Here is a 15,467-nt window from a genome sequence, read left to right as displayed (position 1 = left end):
GATTCTTGAGCAAAAGAAATATAAACTAAAAATGCCGCGAGTGTTTCTGGTTAAAAAGACGAGCACCACTTCCGGGAAAAGAAACTGGAATGAAGTACCTGACTGTGCGCGAGGAGACATCTACACACCAGGTGAGTGTTTGTGTTATTGTATTTATTTATAAAGCAGAGATGGTCATCATGTTCACTAATTCTTTTAAGATTAAACGTTTGGGCTGAAGAATAACACCGGAGATCTTTACAGGTGTTTGAGTAGAGCATCCAGTGAATAGGGTTATTGTTCATTTAGAGGAGATTTGGGTTTGGGATTCCTGCTTCGCCCTTCACAGTCATGGGGTCAAAACTAGCTTGAATTAAACATGCAATTCGATTAATTTGTAGCCTAAATAATGTTACCTATATACTGCTGACTAGCTGTATGTATTTCTACACATTAAACTGCAGAATAAAAGTTGTTTTGAAAAGATCAACAAATCAAGAACTACTACATACACAATAAACTCAAGTGTTCAAGTCAGGGCTTTATAGACATTCCTCTGATTAACTTTAGAATGAAATCTTTCTTCACGACCATGTACACACACACACACACACACACACACACACACACACACACGAGTAGCATCATACCTAGGACTACATAAAAACAAATACACTATATTGCCAAAAGTTTTGGGACACCCCACCAAATCATTGAATTCAGGGGTTGGGCTCGGCCCCTTAGTTCCAGTGAAAGGAACTCTTAATGCTTCAGCTTCATACCAAGACATTTTGGACAATTTCCTGCCCCCAACTTTGTGGGAACAGTTTAGTCCTAACCTCAACCCCATAGAACATCTTTGGGATAAATTAGAGCGGAGACTGCGAGCCAGGTCAAAACTGGGACGTCTGCCTTTACATGCACATGAATGTAATATGAAGTTGTCCCGCCCTTTGCAGCTATAACAGCTTCAACTCTTCTGGGAAGGCTTTCCACAAGGTTTAGGAGTGTGTTTATGGGAATTTTTGACCATTCCTCTAGAAGCACATTTGTGAGGTCAGGCACTGATGTTGGACGAGAAGGTCTGGCTCACAGTCTCCACTCTAATTCATCCCAAAGGTGTTCTATGGGGTTGAAGTCAGGACTCTGTGCAGGCCAGTCAAGTTCCTCCACACCAAACTCACTCATCCATGTCTTTATGGACCTTGCTTTGTTCACTGGTGTGCAGTCATGTTGGAACAGGAAGGGGTCATCCCCAAACTGTTCCCACAAAGAGCATGAAATTGTCCAAAAGCCCAACCCCTGAAAAACAACACCTGAATTCAATGATTTGGAGGGGTGTCCCAAAACTTGCCAATATAGCGTAGATGAAAATGTAAGATAAGAACAAAATTTACAGTAAATACAACTGTCTATAAAAGTAAACCTTATTCAGTTTAAGAAGAAAATTCTCATCGACAGTGAAGCACCAGGAAAACTGTCCCAGTGGAGAAAGATGGAGAAATGGAGTAAAAAAAAGGTCACATTGTATATTAAAAACATCAAACAGTCCGTCTCAGAGTTTATAGTTTAATACTGATTCATTTATTATTATGTTTCATACTTGAACACGACCTACGTTATCTTCCTCTCCGCAAGTTTTAGAATCAAAATAACGTTTTTGGGAGCAAAGTGTCCCTTAAATTGTCCCTTCGATCACCGCTGTTATTGGAGGGCCATTTATTGTTTTTCACTCGAGTATAGAATGAGGGTACAAAGAGCTAGCTGGAGCTACTGTGCTTAATCCTCGGTCATGAGGGTTACACTGTGAGTGTTTTCCCTTTGAAATCCACTGCATAGGCTTCAGCATGTACCAAGTGTGTAGGTCATTCATGCGCTTCAGGGGTGTCCAGCTCAGGGCCTGGTGAGTCACTGGCTCAGTTTGGTTATTTCTGTGCTCCCTGATTTACTTTATCAAATAGCTACAAGATGTATTGAGTGTATTGGAGAATGGGAAATTTGCAGTCCGAGGTGGACACAGTCCTGACCCATTGGTGGAATTGTTAGCGCTCATTTAACTGGACAGTATAACAGACCAATTTTGCTTGCTTTTCAGTGTGGCTCTTCACTCATCATGGCCATGAAGAGTGCGCTCACAGCCCTGCTGAGCTGCCCGTCTGTCCTTCCACCACACAAAGCAAGACCACACACACACACAATCAATCTCACAGCTCGACTGCCCAGCTGTCCAGCTCTGCCACGCAGGAGTCGAGCTCACACAGGCCTCCTTTCATCTGCTCCAAAAATAAGGTCAGATTCATTAGATTTTGGGGGAAATTAAAGAAAATTCTTATTGGGGTGCCTGCTGCCACTTTTGAGATATTTAGTCTCTATTTTCTTTGCCGTAATTGATTCTACGCAGCATTTTTACTGATTGCTTCAGTAGATAATCTTACTTGAATGCAGGACATTTGTATTTGCTGTAATCTTAAAGATGATGGCTTCAGCACAGGGGATCTTATTCAGAATATTCTCATACTGAATATTTTGTACATATTTTGTGACATTATGGTACGCAGTTACTGAATATGAATTATTTACCTCACTATCTGGTGTGACTTAGAAGAAAATGGGTTTAATTTATGCCTGATTCCTTTCTAAAGATTTCTGTTTTCTTTACCTTGACATTAGGGATCTAAATCTCCATACATGCTGTGAGATGATGTGTATTGTTAAGGGCTGCACAAATAAAACTGAGTTGAAATATCTCTTTTTAATTCCCTTCTTTTATGCAGTTGACTGAGATGGAAAACGAAACATCAAATGTCTCCCAAACCACACCAGATTCCCTTTTCTCCTGTCCGATATGCCATAAGACTTTCAGTCTTGCTCGAGTGATGAAACGTCATTTAAGGACTCATAGCGACTTTAAGAGGTACTCGTGTGAATACTGTGGGAAAGGCTTCAATGACACTTTCGACCTCAAGAGGCACGTGCGCACCCATACAGGTGAGCTGGCCATCACGTGTTCCCATCTTTTCTTCTCTTCCTCTCTCTTTGTCACACCTCAGTAAGCCGGTCAATTTCTCTTGCAGGTGTCCGGCCCTTTAAGTGCGACGTGTGTGAGAAGGCCTTCACTCAGCGCTGCTCCCTGGAGGCTCACCTTAAAAAGGTTCATGGTGTGGTCCAACAGTATGCCTACAAGGAACGCCGGGACAAGCTGTACGTGTGTGAAGAGTGTGGCCTGACCGCTCAGACACAGGACAGCCTGCGCGGTCACATCCAAGTCAAACATCCCAATAGCAGATTTGCCAAAGCTAAATCCAAAGGCAGGAGAAGGAAGGCACAAAACAGGGGAGGCAGCGTGTCTCCTTCTTCTCCTCACTCGCTAAGTGATGCTGATGCTGGGGTTTGAGTAAAGCTGAAATGACAGATGACTTGGAAAATGACCCACTCATGATATTTCAAATCAGGTGGAAGTGGTCAATGGGTATGGCTTATATCAGACTTTTTTTTTTTTTTTTACTGAGCAAAGCCTTTACCCAACAATTGCACCAAAGATTTGACACTTCCTTCCTGTTTGGAATAAATCTGGATTTGTGTGTTTTACGGGGAATTACAATTCCGACAATTTCTTTCTTTCGTGTTGATTAAGATGATAAAACGAACATACATACAGGTACAATATTTACACTACTGATAAGGAGACATATGTTATTGTATTATGCATTGTTATCCTTCATGTACACACAAAAGGAAATGCCTATCATTTGTCGTATTTAGTAACGTGTATTACACACTTTTATGCACTCTTCTGAATGATATTTATGTGCCTATCACAGATTAATCATTATTAGACCCTTTAGGTCTCTTATGCATACTTAGAGCATTCTTTTTATACCTTATTGAATGGTAAACATTTATACTGGCAAATAAAATGTAATCTTATCAAATCGCAAAATGTAAACCTTATCATGATTTCCCTTTAGTAGAATTGAAGAGGAAGGACAAAATGAGGCGTTAGATTTCGAACTGACCCCAGATAAGCCATCATGTAGATGAACTGCTCCGAACACGTGCATTGCTGGAAAATTACTGTGAGAGAACAGACAACACATGGAGGGGTCTGTAGATCAGGACATGGCGCCATCTGTGGGTGTGTTTCAGCATGTAGGTAAAGATTACCGGCTGCATGAACACCATGCCACCGTGTGAATGAGTCTACTAACTAGACCAACGTTTACTTTATTGAAGATATCGTAGACATACACAGCTCTTGTTGTGATTTCATTTCCAATCGACTGCCTGAGAACAATGCTGTGAATCTCTTCTTTGCGTTTGGTTAGAGTGTGTTTTTTTTGTATTGCATATGTTTTGCTTAATAAATAATTATCTATTATTTAATACGTGCACAAAAACAGTATCATTATGGGTGGTGTCCACGCACGTGGCACAGGGTGGAAAAATAAGGGTTTGAAACAAAGCTTTTACACCAGAATCTTATTCAAACATCATCTATTACTGCTTTTAACTTAACACAGACATTTTGTCCTCAAAGTTGATGTGTTAGAAGCAGGAAAAATGGACAAGCGTAAGGATTTAAGCGAGTTTGACCAAAAGGGCCAAATTGTGATGGCTAGACCACTGGATCAGTTTCTATCAAAAGTGGTCCAAGGAAGGAACAGTGGTGAACCGGTGACAGGGTCATGGGCAGTCAAGGCTCATTGATGCACGTGGGGAGAGAAGGCTGGCCCGTGTGATCCGATCCAACAGACGAGCTACTGTTGCTCAAACTGCTGAAGAAGTTAATGCTGGTTCTGATAGAAAGGGGTCAGAATACACAGTGCAGGACGGGTCAGGGCTGTTTTGGCAGCAAAAGGGGGACCGACACAATTTTTGGCAGGTGGCCATAATTATATATATATATATATATATATATCATTCATTATACATGTATAGTGGCAAAATCGTGATCTTACGACTTTCGTAGCTTACCAAAAGTGTCCAGACATTGATTTGTTTTTAGAAATAGCGCTGTTTGAGCGTAGACGAAATGTGGGCGTGAACATGACGTCACTCCGCGGCGAGCGTGACCGATCAGGTAAGCGCAGCTCGTTCAAGGGGTGCGTGGGGGCGCGTGCGGGAGAAAGGGAACGCGACGTAACGGAAAGTCAAAGAATAGGTCGCGTGTATTTGACAATCTAGCCTTTCAGTAAGAATTTAATTACGGTAATGAGTGCGAATCCTTCACGAGTGTGTGTGTGTGAGAGAGAGCGTCACACTGGGTGCACGCGCGATCCCTGGAAGGCGCGCTGCTGCTGTGGCCGTGTACGTGCGCAAAGCAAGTGAAGCGTAACAATACCTGTTACCTGCTATTTCCTGACCTGCACGCGCATCCAGGGATACCCATGTATTCCTAACCTACCGACTAACAACACGCTCGTGTCTCGGCCTGGTGATGTAGGCAGGCGGCGTGAAGGGGAGGGCAAGGACACGGTCATTTCTGGGGAAGAGAGTCGTATTTAATCTACCGCGCCGATGGCAGGTTATTTTCGGAGAAGCGTCGCCTGCTTGCTTTCAGATGCGGTGAGAGGCATCTCAGCAGGAAGGTCCCGAGGCTGGACCGGAGGACAGTCTGGACCCAGGACATGTCAGCAACAACAATAACAACAACAACAGCAATAATAATACTATATGCAAGTCAAGGAGAGAAACACGATCGAGGATGCAGGGGGTGACGGTGACCGGAGAGGCGCCCACACTGAACGGGGGTGGACGGGAAGAGGTAAGGAGTAAAAGTGCTCCTTTAGGCTAGATAAAGAGTTATTTCTGAGTTATGTCATGCTATTTTTTGAGTAAATGCGAGATACGCCATTTTTAACATTACCCCACACTAGCGTGTGCTCTTCCTGTAATAGTTTACAGAGCTCATAAATGTTGAATAAAGCAGATTTTCTAAAGCCTTCTTTCTGATAACCTAATTGTTATTGACCTAGGATAATGCAGATGGCCAAATGGAGCATGCATGGACCTTTTACTGGCATGCATGCCAGTTTATTATGCAGATTGGGTCCAGCGTTTACAAAACCATTTCCGGGCGTTATTCCGTGTTAAATGGTGTAGATGATTCATGAAGAACAATTGTGCACGCAGTGTAGAGGCTGTGCGTCTGCTCAATTAGTTTAGCGTGTTAAATGTGTCGGCCATGACAGCCTAGATCATGTCATTAACTATTATCTCTAGTCTTTGGTCAGTGCTTGAAGAGCATTTTCCAGTTTTACGTGATTTGGAGTAATGACCTGTTTACCAAAGGGGCGGGGCTATTGGCATCTCACCACCTTCTCAGTAGTCATGGAAACCGCAGATAAAATTGGAAGTGTTAAAAAAGGTGATGGGGTGATTTGTTTTTTGAGCGTTTCTACCTTTGATGGAACCATTTTTCTTGGTTTCCCAATAAACTGAGGGATAAATCTCCACCACAAAACTGTGGAAGCCTCTCTATGGGGAGAAATCATTATTCAGCTCATTGTGACACCAGCAAAAATATTTAAGGAGGTGTATGACATGTAGTCTGCTCTTGATGGTGTTCATACAGCAGCCATTAACGACAATAACCAAATCCTGGTTATCACATTTCTATAAACTTTCCTTAGGCGTGCTTATAGGAAGGTGTGAGGTTGCTTACTTTATTGTTTTCTGCACCAGCTTTCCAAAATGTTATATATCTACAATGTATGTGAATCCAAGTATTATAGTTGTACTGTCTTTATTTTAAAATAAAATAAACCTAGCCGGAAATCTGGAATGGATTTAATTACTTTAATGTTGTTCCTTCTATAAACTTCTGTCCTATTGGGTTTGTATCATTTAAGCGAAAAGCATTTCCCTAAAGCTACTCCACAGTTCTATTGAATACAGTATGTGAGTCACATGTGTTAATATATTCTTTTGGCATTCCGTATAATCGTGTGGTCATGATTAGCCACATACATCAAAAGTCATGGGTCTATTGAGAGAAAATGTTGTAGTAGCAAGATCATTTTCACAGCTGGATTTGCTCACTCACTCACTTTCTCTGTCACTCATTCAACCTACACCATTATTAACCTTCTGTATCTTTTCACATTGTTAATAACACCATTTAAAATAATAAAATAAACGAGGATCGAGAAGCATTGCATATGACAAACGTCAAAACTCTAGGCTCAGCGTTTCTATCAATAATATTGAGAAGTGTCCACGTACCCTTTCCCGTAAAGTTTACTAAATATAACAGTTGTGATTGATTTGAATCCGAAGATACGGATGAGAGTTATTTTGGGGCGATGGTTATAATTGTCATATTCCCTCATGTTGTATGATCTTCATGTCAAGATCTGAACCTAGGAACTCCTACACTCACGCTCATGCTTGCTCAGTTAACCGCCCATATTATATTACACAGTAATCAATAGACTGGGAGACACAGAGGGGGGATGGTGATGTCTAGGATTATATTATTGAGGTTTTTTAGAAATATTTCTTAAAATAATATTACATCATATTATATTTTATGACACACTTGTTCTATATTGTTCATAGGAACTCGAGTAACAGCTATTCTTTGCATTTTGTTGTTGTTGTTGTTGTTGTTATCTCTGCTATCCTCTGGTGCATGTTGCTTCAATTGGGAAGTGTGTGATTGCTTTTAGGCTTTTGTGGTGGAAGTGTCTGTATGAGATAGAGACAGCAGATATGCTGAGTGGACAATCCAGCAGTGTAAGAGTGCATCTCTTCTTATTTATTATAACATATTATTTCCTCATTTGCTATAAACCCTGCTCTATTTACTGACAAACTCGGGATGTCCTGACTAGCTGGTGGATAATTTTATGCTTTCTACCATAAGGAGAGAGAGAGAGATTCATTTCAATCCCAGTTCCTCTTCAACTGAATATTTTATGATATGAGAGAAAGGCTTTGTCCTTCATCCCACAATACTCTACTCTTAGGTTAAAGTATCCCTGAAATATGGTAACCAGAAACTTTTCAGCTGCAGAACCCGTGCACTTAGGGCTAATCTAGCACTTAGTGCTGAAATTGTGTGTGTGTGTGTTAGTGATAAACAGAACGGTGGTATTTTTCTAGATTTGTCAAGATATTTCTACTTTTCTAAGAATGAGAATCAATAGAAAGCGAGAATCCTGTACAGACATGCTATCTATGTTTACTGCTAGTATGCTAGCAGTCCACTAGCCAGCTAACTACTTTGTATAGGAAGGACATGGGTGTGTTATAAATTAATTGTTTGTGCATATATTCATAAATGCTGGCATTTAAACATGCCATTAAATATTGTTGATTATTTATTTTTAGACCATCTATATTGCTTTCAAATTACATTCAGGACTTGAAGGAAAGCAGTTAATGGTATCATTCACATTCAATTCTCTTTCTCATCCACCATTATTAAACACATTTCCATCAAGATCTAATAGTTTTAATGGTTCGAATATGGTTTCTTGGTTCCGCTATAAGCCTTAGTGGTTAGCCCTGTTGCCTCACAGCAAGAAGATCCCGGGTTTGAACAGGCAGGGTCCTTTCTGTGTGGAGTTTGCATGTTCTCCCCGTGCCTGTGTGGGTTTACTCCAGGTACTACGGTTTCCTCCCACAGTCCAAAAACATGTACATCAGGTTGATTGGTAATTCTAAATTGCCCATAGGAGTGAGTGTGAGTGTGTGTGGTCGTCTGTCTATATGTGTGGTCCTGTGATGGACTGGTGACCTGTCCAGGGTGTACCCCTGCCTTTTGTCCAATGTGTGCTGGGATAGGCTCCTGCAGATCCCCGTGGCCCTAATTTATATAATTAGGAATAAAGTGGGTATAGAAAATGGATGGATGGTTCCGCTACATAGCCAGATGATTTTTTATTGTATTGCAGCCAGCGCTTTCACCAGCTTTTTTTTTTTTTTTTTGCTGACAGACTGATCTGCAGCATCATTCCAAATCATTAGACCACGACCTGTATCCACAAGGTCACCAAGAAAGACTGGCAGATTCCTACAGAATACTTTTACAGTCCATTGGAAAACCATCAGACTATCATCTAAATGTCATGTCAAACCACAGGGCCCACTTTCCATTGTGAAAACATGATTAAAATACTCTTAGTGAATTAAAATACTCATTTTTGAATGCTGTTAGAAAAACCACCAGGAATCTGTTAATTTTTTTAGCAGGGCTCTGGCATATATACACAACATATATATATTTATATATACACACACCGTGCACTTTTGTGCTCGTTTATTTCTCTCCGTCTGACTCAAGCACTCAGCACTCTGGTGCCCCTCATGTAAAAGCATTCACATCATTCAATGCGTTCACTTCCAAGCCTGCAGATTCTTATAGAGTAGCTAAATAATTTACCCTATTAGAGTGGCTCAGAACTGGCGGTCAGGTTTATGTACACTATTTATGCGCTTGTGCTAGATCGCCATGTCAGAGTGTAATCAAATAGTGCTAATGATAGAACATTCCAGAAGTGCTTACCAGAGAATATCATTGTTGCCTCTGAGGACATTTATTTTTTTCTTACAGCAGAAGCACCTTTCTTACTATCTGACCCTCATACTGCCGTTACCCTACTTTCTGATGAAGTACTTGAGTCGGTCATTATAGAGCGTCCACTCAGGGAATAATCAATGATAATGTAGCCTGTTGTTTTGCACTCAGAGATCATTATGTAATGATGCTTTTGAGTTCAACATGTCCTATTTGTGGGCAAATAGAAACACAGACATGTGCTGTGTAATGTAGTTTACTACATTTTGGGAAATGTTTACTTTGACAGAATGTATTCAGTAACACTTACTAAAATAACCATTTTCATAAGGGACAGTGTAAAAACCAGACGTGACATTCAAGTTTGCCGTATGTCCTAGCGAATTTTGCTGCACACATCACCATTTGCACTTATGTCCTTGGTAAACTGGAACAATTAAACTTTTGCACCTCTGCCAAGAAAAGCACAGGCTATCACAGCCTCTCCTGTACTGTAGCTGGCCTTTAAGTGCTGCAGTCTCTCACGGCAAGGGCATTGCTCTGACTGTTAGCAGATTTATGTGTGTGTGTGTGTACACATCTGAAAGAGAGTGAGAGAATCTAAGAGCATCCAGCGAAAAAGGATATGGGCCCTCTATCCCAGTTATGGGTATTGACTATGTGGAGAATATGCACTTTTTAAGCTGTATTTGTTAGTGCCTCTATTTGGTGTTTTAAGCCATTATGTCATGTCTATTTTCCCCTCACACTGTAATTGAAATCAACAAATGCAGTACCTAAAACTGCCACCAGGGCACGAAGTGGCAGCAGAGAAGCAGGCACAACTTCTTCTTATGATAATGCATCGATGTGTCTAAAAGCATTCAGTGCTCCCTCTCTACACACTGATGCAGAGCATGTTAAAAGCAGGCTTGGCTTGAGTTACGAGCAGCCAGGAAATGTATTCATCCCACAAGAGACTGGTGGAGAAAAGTCAATTACTGCGGAAGGGAAAAGTATATTTCACCAAGTTACTGTCTGAGCTATGTGTCAGAAATTTAGAGACCGCTTTCCACTTGGTCATGTATTTCCAATACAAATGAATTCCATGTCTTTTTACAACAGAATCACTCAGCAAATTGTGCATCGTGTTTATTTCTCACATAACTTTATATTAACTTCTACACCTTTCTTATTTCTCTCCCTCTCCTTTCCCATCCTGCTTCTGACCTACAGCAACGTCCTCTCAAGCAGTCCCTGAGTGGCTCTCTGTGCCGGGAGTCTCATTGGAAGTGCCTGCTGCTGACCCTACTCATGTACGGCTGCTTTGGCACACTGGGCTGGTGCTCCCTCTACCGCATCACAGTCATGGCTTCTGATGACCAAGGTCCTACCTACTACTATGGCGATCGAGCCCGGCTCTACCACGATAGTCCCTGCTCCAATGGATATGTCTACATTCCAGTGGCCTTCCTGGCCATGCTTTATGTTGTCTACCTGGTGGAGTGCTGGCACTGCTACTCCAAAACAGCCAACCTGGCCAAAGTGGAGATCAGTCAGGTGTATGACAGGATCCAGCGTCTGCAGCAGGCCACACCATGCATCTGGTGGAAGGCCATTAGTTATCATTATGTTCGGCGGACCAGGCAAGTGACACGCTACCGCAACGGTGATGCCTACACCACCACACAGGTATACCACGAACGGGTCAACACGCACACCGCCAGCTCCGAGTTTGACTACTCACGGCACGGTGTCAAGGATGTGTCCAAAGAGCTGCAAGGCTTACTGGACCACCCTGTAACCCGGCTCCGCTTCACCAAGTGCTTCAGTTTCGCCAGCGCCCGTGCAGAGACCGCCTACCTTACTCAGCGAGCACGATTCTTTGGCGATAATGAAGGTCTGGATGACTACATGGAAGCACGTGAGGGAATGCACTTGAAGAATGTAGACTTTAGGGAGCACATGCTGGCATTTCCAGATCCTGCTCGGCCACCGTGGTACACGCGTCGCTGCGTCTACTGGCTGGCATCCGCTCTGCTGCTGTCCTGGCCGCTCCGCGTGGTGGTCGAGTACCGCACGGCCTATGTCCACTATCATGTTGAGAAGCTGTTTGGCGAGAATGAGGATGCCAATGAAAATGAAAACAGAGAAAACTACCAGACGGGCTTCGAGCATGGCACCGGAGGTCCCACTTTACATGTCATATCACGGGTAAACACAGTGGATATCACAGAACTGGAGTGGCACATTCGCTGCAACCAGCAAATCGTGCCCAGCTACTCGGAGGCCTTGTTAATGGACTTGGACATGAACCCGAACACACCGTTGTCTGTTGCAATGGCGACCCAGATGAGACGCAACTCCAGCTACTTCCTCCAGAGCTGTCCTCGCTGCCGGAGGACGACGAGCAGCTCATCTCTGCCTTCCTGGGTCAGAGGGAACGTGGTTATAGGGGCAAACTCCTTTCCCATTAGAGCAGGAGGAAGGTTGGCGCTGAGTCGCAGCGGCTTCTCCCTGGGACGCTTGCACACCGCCCGAAACCGACATACCTGCCTGTTTCACTCAAGGAGTCTCGGAGGAGGACTGACGGGACGAGGGGAAGAGGGAGGTGGCTTTCTGGGTTTGGGGTTCCGCGGATCAGATGAGGAGAGAAGGGGCGTTCTAGAGGGGGAGGATGAGGAGAACAGTGAGGTGGAGGAGCGACGGGTGAGGCAGGGAGGAGACGTAGAAAATGGTGAGGCCAGAATGGAGGAGAGAGACCGGCCACCAGCCTATCAAGATGCTCTGTACTTTCCTGTGTTGATCATTCACGGAGAAGAGAGCTGTCATGGCGGGCGGGATATTGATACAGGATAATGTCTGGGATTAGTAAGAAATGTAGATTAGAAAGTTTGCACTGGTGTGTATAGACTGCATGTAGAAGGACCTCAGGTAAGTGATTAAAAGAGATGGAACAAGGTCAGAGTTGGGGGATCGTGGAAGAAAACAGAGCTTATAAGAAGGAAAGAGACAGAATATAGACTAAATGTAAGGTGAAACACGATTGAAGTGGACGTGTTCTGTCAGCTTTAAAACGAGTGTAGCAATGGACGGTGATGCAAATGTCAGCGAATGTATGTAGGGTTTAAATAAAAATGCGACACATGTAGGTCCATCTGTGTCATGTCGAGTTGACATGGACTGACCCTTTAGGGAAAAAAAACAAACCATTCTAATAAGCATGAATAATTACATATCAGTATCCTTTTTATTTTATAACTCGCAACAGCATCGTGAAAACTGAAGAAAAAATAAAAAAAAAGCTGAATTTGTCCATGTAACCTTTCACTCTAGGAGTATTGTAGTTTACATGGAAACTTGGACCACTGTACCTGATCACTTAGTGAAGACATTCCACACCTAGCAAGTAAAAAAATTCATGTAGTTCATGCAGACTTTTGCATAATGCCACTACGAAGCCAGAGGTGTAACAGTAGTTATACGATAAAAGAAAAGAAGTTCCTTGAAGAAATCAGAGCAGAGAGAAACAAGTGAAAAGATCTCAGGGGAAAAAAAGATCCATTTTTATTTATTAATTTTTTTTATAACGGGGAATGAAAGAAGGATGGAAAAGATTCGTTAAGTGAGCATGTAGACTAATGGTAGTCCTTTCCTCTTTGTATTTTTTTTTTTTTTTTGCTCCAACCATCTGTATTGTCTTATACTTTGTTTTATTCGCTTTCATTGCTTTTCAAAAGCTTGGTGCTCATGACTCCACTGCTGTTGGCCTTAAAGGTGTTTCTATTCAGCTCCATGTCTACTGCTAGAAAAAGTAAAACTGCATATAGCTATAATACTGCATTATTTTTCTTTAGCTTGCGTATTCACATAATCATATGATTTGCATTGTCTGGATTCGGGAGAAAATGTGTACAATGGAAAAAAAGAAAAGAAAAAGGAGACGTATGTAAAATGTAAAACAAATATAACACCGATATAAAAAACGAAAAATGTCACTCTTCACATCACCTGCTCCCTGTACTGCTTGACCAATGGCAATTTTTGTCCTTTGTTACATTTATATATATTTAAATATAAAAAATATATATAGATATAGATTACGTCAATGTTTAATGACTGTCACTAGTGAAAAGCACACAATTGCCTATAAAACACAAGTCATGACTCAGAGCGACACTGTCCAAGGGTAACATTTCATTGGATACCAACCAGCTTGAGTCCAAGTTTACTGAGACACAGGTCAGCATCTGCCCATGCTGTACGCTCGCTAGCAAGCACAAGTCGTGTGATTTACAAACAGTGCAGGGAAGGGTGTGAAAGAAAAGACTTGACTGTCGAGAAGCTCATCACAGAGTAAATGAATGTACGACCTGCGGATGTGAGAGGAATTCATTCTGCAGCGAAATCTGTGCTGTCGAAAAAGAGCCCTCAGCATGCGCCGCTATTTTGTCAGCAGGATCGCTGTTACCCTACGTTCACACTAGCGAGCAATAAGTCACTCGTGTCGCTTGTAGTTGGTATCTAGTTGACATGCTATTGTTGGCACTTGTGGGCATGTCCAGCACCTTTTTTTATTTGGCTCTGATGAGAAAGTTAAGCAGTTTATAGTAGTTATTAGTAACACAAATTAAATAAAACACTTTTTAAATACTGTTTGCACCAACAACAAATTTTTCTGCTTCCCAAACATTAGATAGGAACTGATCACATGTAGTAACCAGAGAGAATTGAAGAAACATCAGACCATGTGTACTACAGGCTTAGTCCAAGGAATCATTCAGACCAGTCATTTGGATTTTAGCAATTTTAAGGAATCGAACTGAATAAACTGTGAAAAATCTCAATTAAAATGTTGAAGGATTTGCTTGCTAGTGTGAATGCAGGATTAGGCTAGTTATTACTAAAAGTTCCACTAGCACTAAACCTTATTTCCGTGATGATGATGATGATGATGATGGTGATGATGATGATGATGATAATGGTTATTCTGGGGATCATATAAATAAAGTCAAACACTTAGAAATGTGTTTGTTGTGTTTAGTAATTATTTCTTTAATCGAGGAATTTTATATATATATATATATATATATATATATATATATATATATATATAAACCAGTTAAAAATAATATGAAATGTGATTAGCTATCATATTGTCATAATATTTATTTATATTTTTATAATATTTTTTTAGTAATATTAATAATTATATAACAATGATTTTCAGCTCCCGTTTCTTAAAATGAAGCATCATAACAACCAAAAGTGATCAATCTAGTCAAAAAATATTTAGAATAAATTGAATTGAACAGATGCTTATGTATGTGGCATGCATTTAGACATGGTTGAAACTACTTTAGTTAAAGTAGTTATTAATGTAAAATGTAAAATCTAAACCAGTATGAATTAATACTAGTGTAATGCATTAATGAGGAAGTTTATAGATTGTTAACGATAACTAATAGCATGATTAATGGAGATTAACTATCTAATGTCCCAGATTAATACTGAGTTATTCAATCTAAAGCATAATTCTTGATATTAAACATATTATTTGCTAGGAATTATTCAGAAATCACAGTTTGAGAGTGTGAGAAATGTAAATCTGGACCTGACAACCAGCCGTTTTACACTTTTTGTTCAACTCCTTGTTTATTTTCATTGCTTTTTATTACAGGAGTGATTCTGAGTGATTAGGTTTAGTTGCTGTTTTTAGGTTGGGATTAATTCTAATGTTATACATCCTGCTGAGTTGGGAGTTATTTTTCTGTAAATATTCATCTGCTGTATTTTTTATGTCATTTTGTTTTGATTATTATATATATTTTTAAACTTCTATACCTGTCTGGAAATGACGCAGTAGCTAGAGTGTGATGACTTTGAGAATGAATTGAATTGGATGAACTGATTTATCTTTTTAGACATATGTCAGTATGATGATGTGGGTTCATTAGTGCCGTATTAACATGCAGATATAGACAGA

General features: G+C 41.0%; 2 protein-coding genes across 2 annotated transcripts in view; both read left to right on the top strand.

The window, feature by feature from the left end:
- Positions 1-4,306, top strand: part of ovol1b (ovo-like zinc finger 1b) — a 4,486-nt gene extending 180 nt beyond the window's left edge. Inside the window, exons 1-4 of the mRNA XM_058414933.1 lie at positions 1-131; positions 2,075-2,268; positions 2,754-2,967; positions 3,054-4,306. The exon at positions 1-131 is cut by the window's left edge and continues 180 nt beyond it. Of these exons, the coding sequence (XP_058270916.1) occupies positions 32-131; positions 2,075-2,268; positions 2,754-2,967; positions 3,054-3,373 (828 nt within the window). The 5' untranslated portion in view covers positions 1-31 and the 3' untranslated portion in view covers positions 3,374-4,306. The remainder of the gene's footprint in view (positions 132-2,074; positions 2,269-2,753; positions 2,968-3,053) is intronic.
- A 723-nt stretch (positions 4,307-5,029) lies between these two features.
- LOC131368766 (transmembrane protein 151B) lies at positions 5,030-14,507 on the top strand. Its single transcript, XM_058414878.1, has 2 exons — positions 5,030-5,743; positions 10,718-14,507. Exons 1-2 carry the CDS (start codon positions 5,684-5,686, stop codon positions 12,338-12,340), a joined length of 1,683 nt encoding a protein of 560 aa, XP_058270861.1. The 5' UTR covers positions 5,030-5,683; the 3' UTR covers positions 12,341-14,507.
- Positions 14,508-15,467: the final 960 nt, after the last annotated feature.

This window comes from Hemibagrus wyckioides, linkage group LG18 (assembly GCF_019097595.1).
Source record: "Hemibagrus wyckioides isolate EC202008001 linkage group LG18, SWU_Hwy_1.0, whole genome shotgun sequence".
NCBI classification, from domain to species: domain Eukaryota; kingdom Metazoa; phylum Chordata; class Actinopteri; order Siluriformes; family Bagridae; genus Hemibagrus; species Hemibagrus wyckioides.
The sequence above is the reverse complement of the archived record's forward strand: the minus strand, read 5'-3'. Positions and strand labels throughout refer to the sequence as shown.

Bases quoted from the DNA above. Each gene is read 5' to 3' on its own strand.
- LOC131368766 (XM_058414878.1), top strand. From the start codon at position 5,684: ATGCAGGGGGTGACGGTGACCGGAGAGGCGCCCACACTGAACGGGGGT. The intron at 5,744-10,717 runs GTAAGGAGTAAA...TCTGACCTACAG, and splicing joins ACGGGGGTGGACGGGAAGAG to CAACGTCCTCTCAAGCAGTC.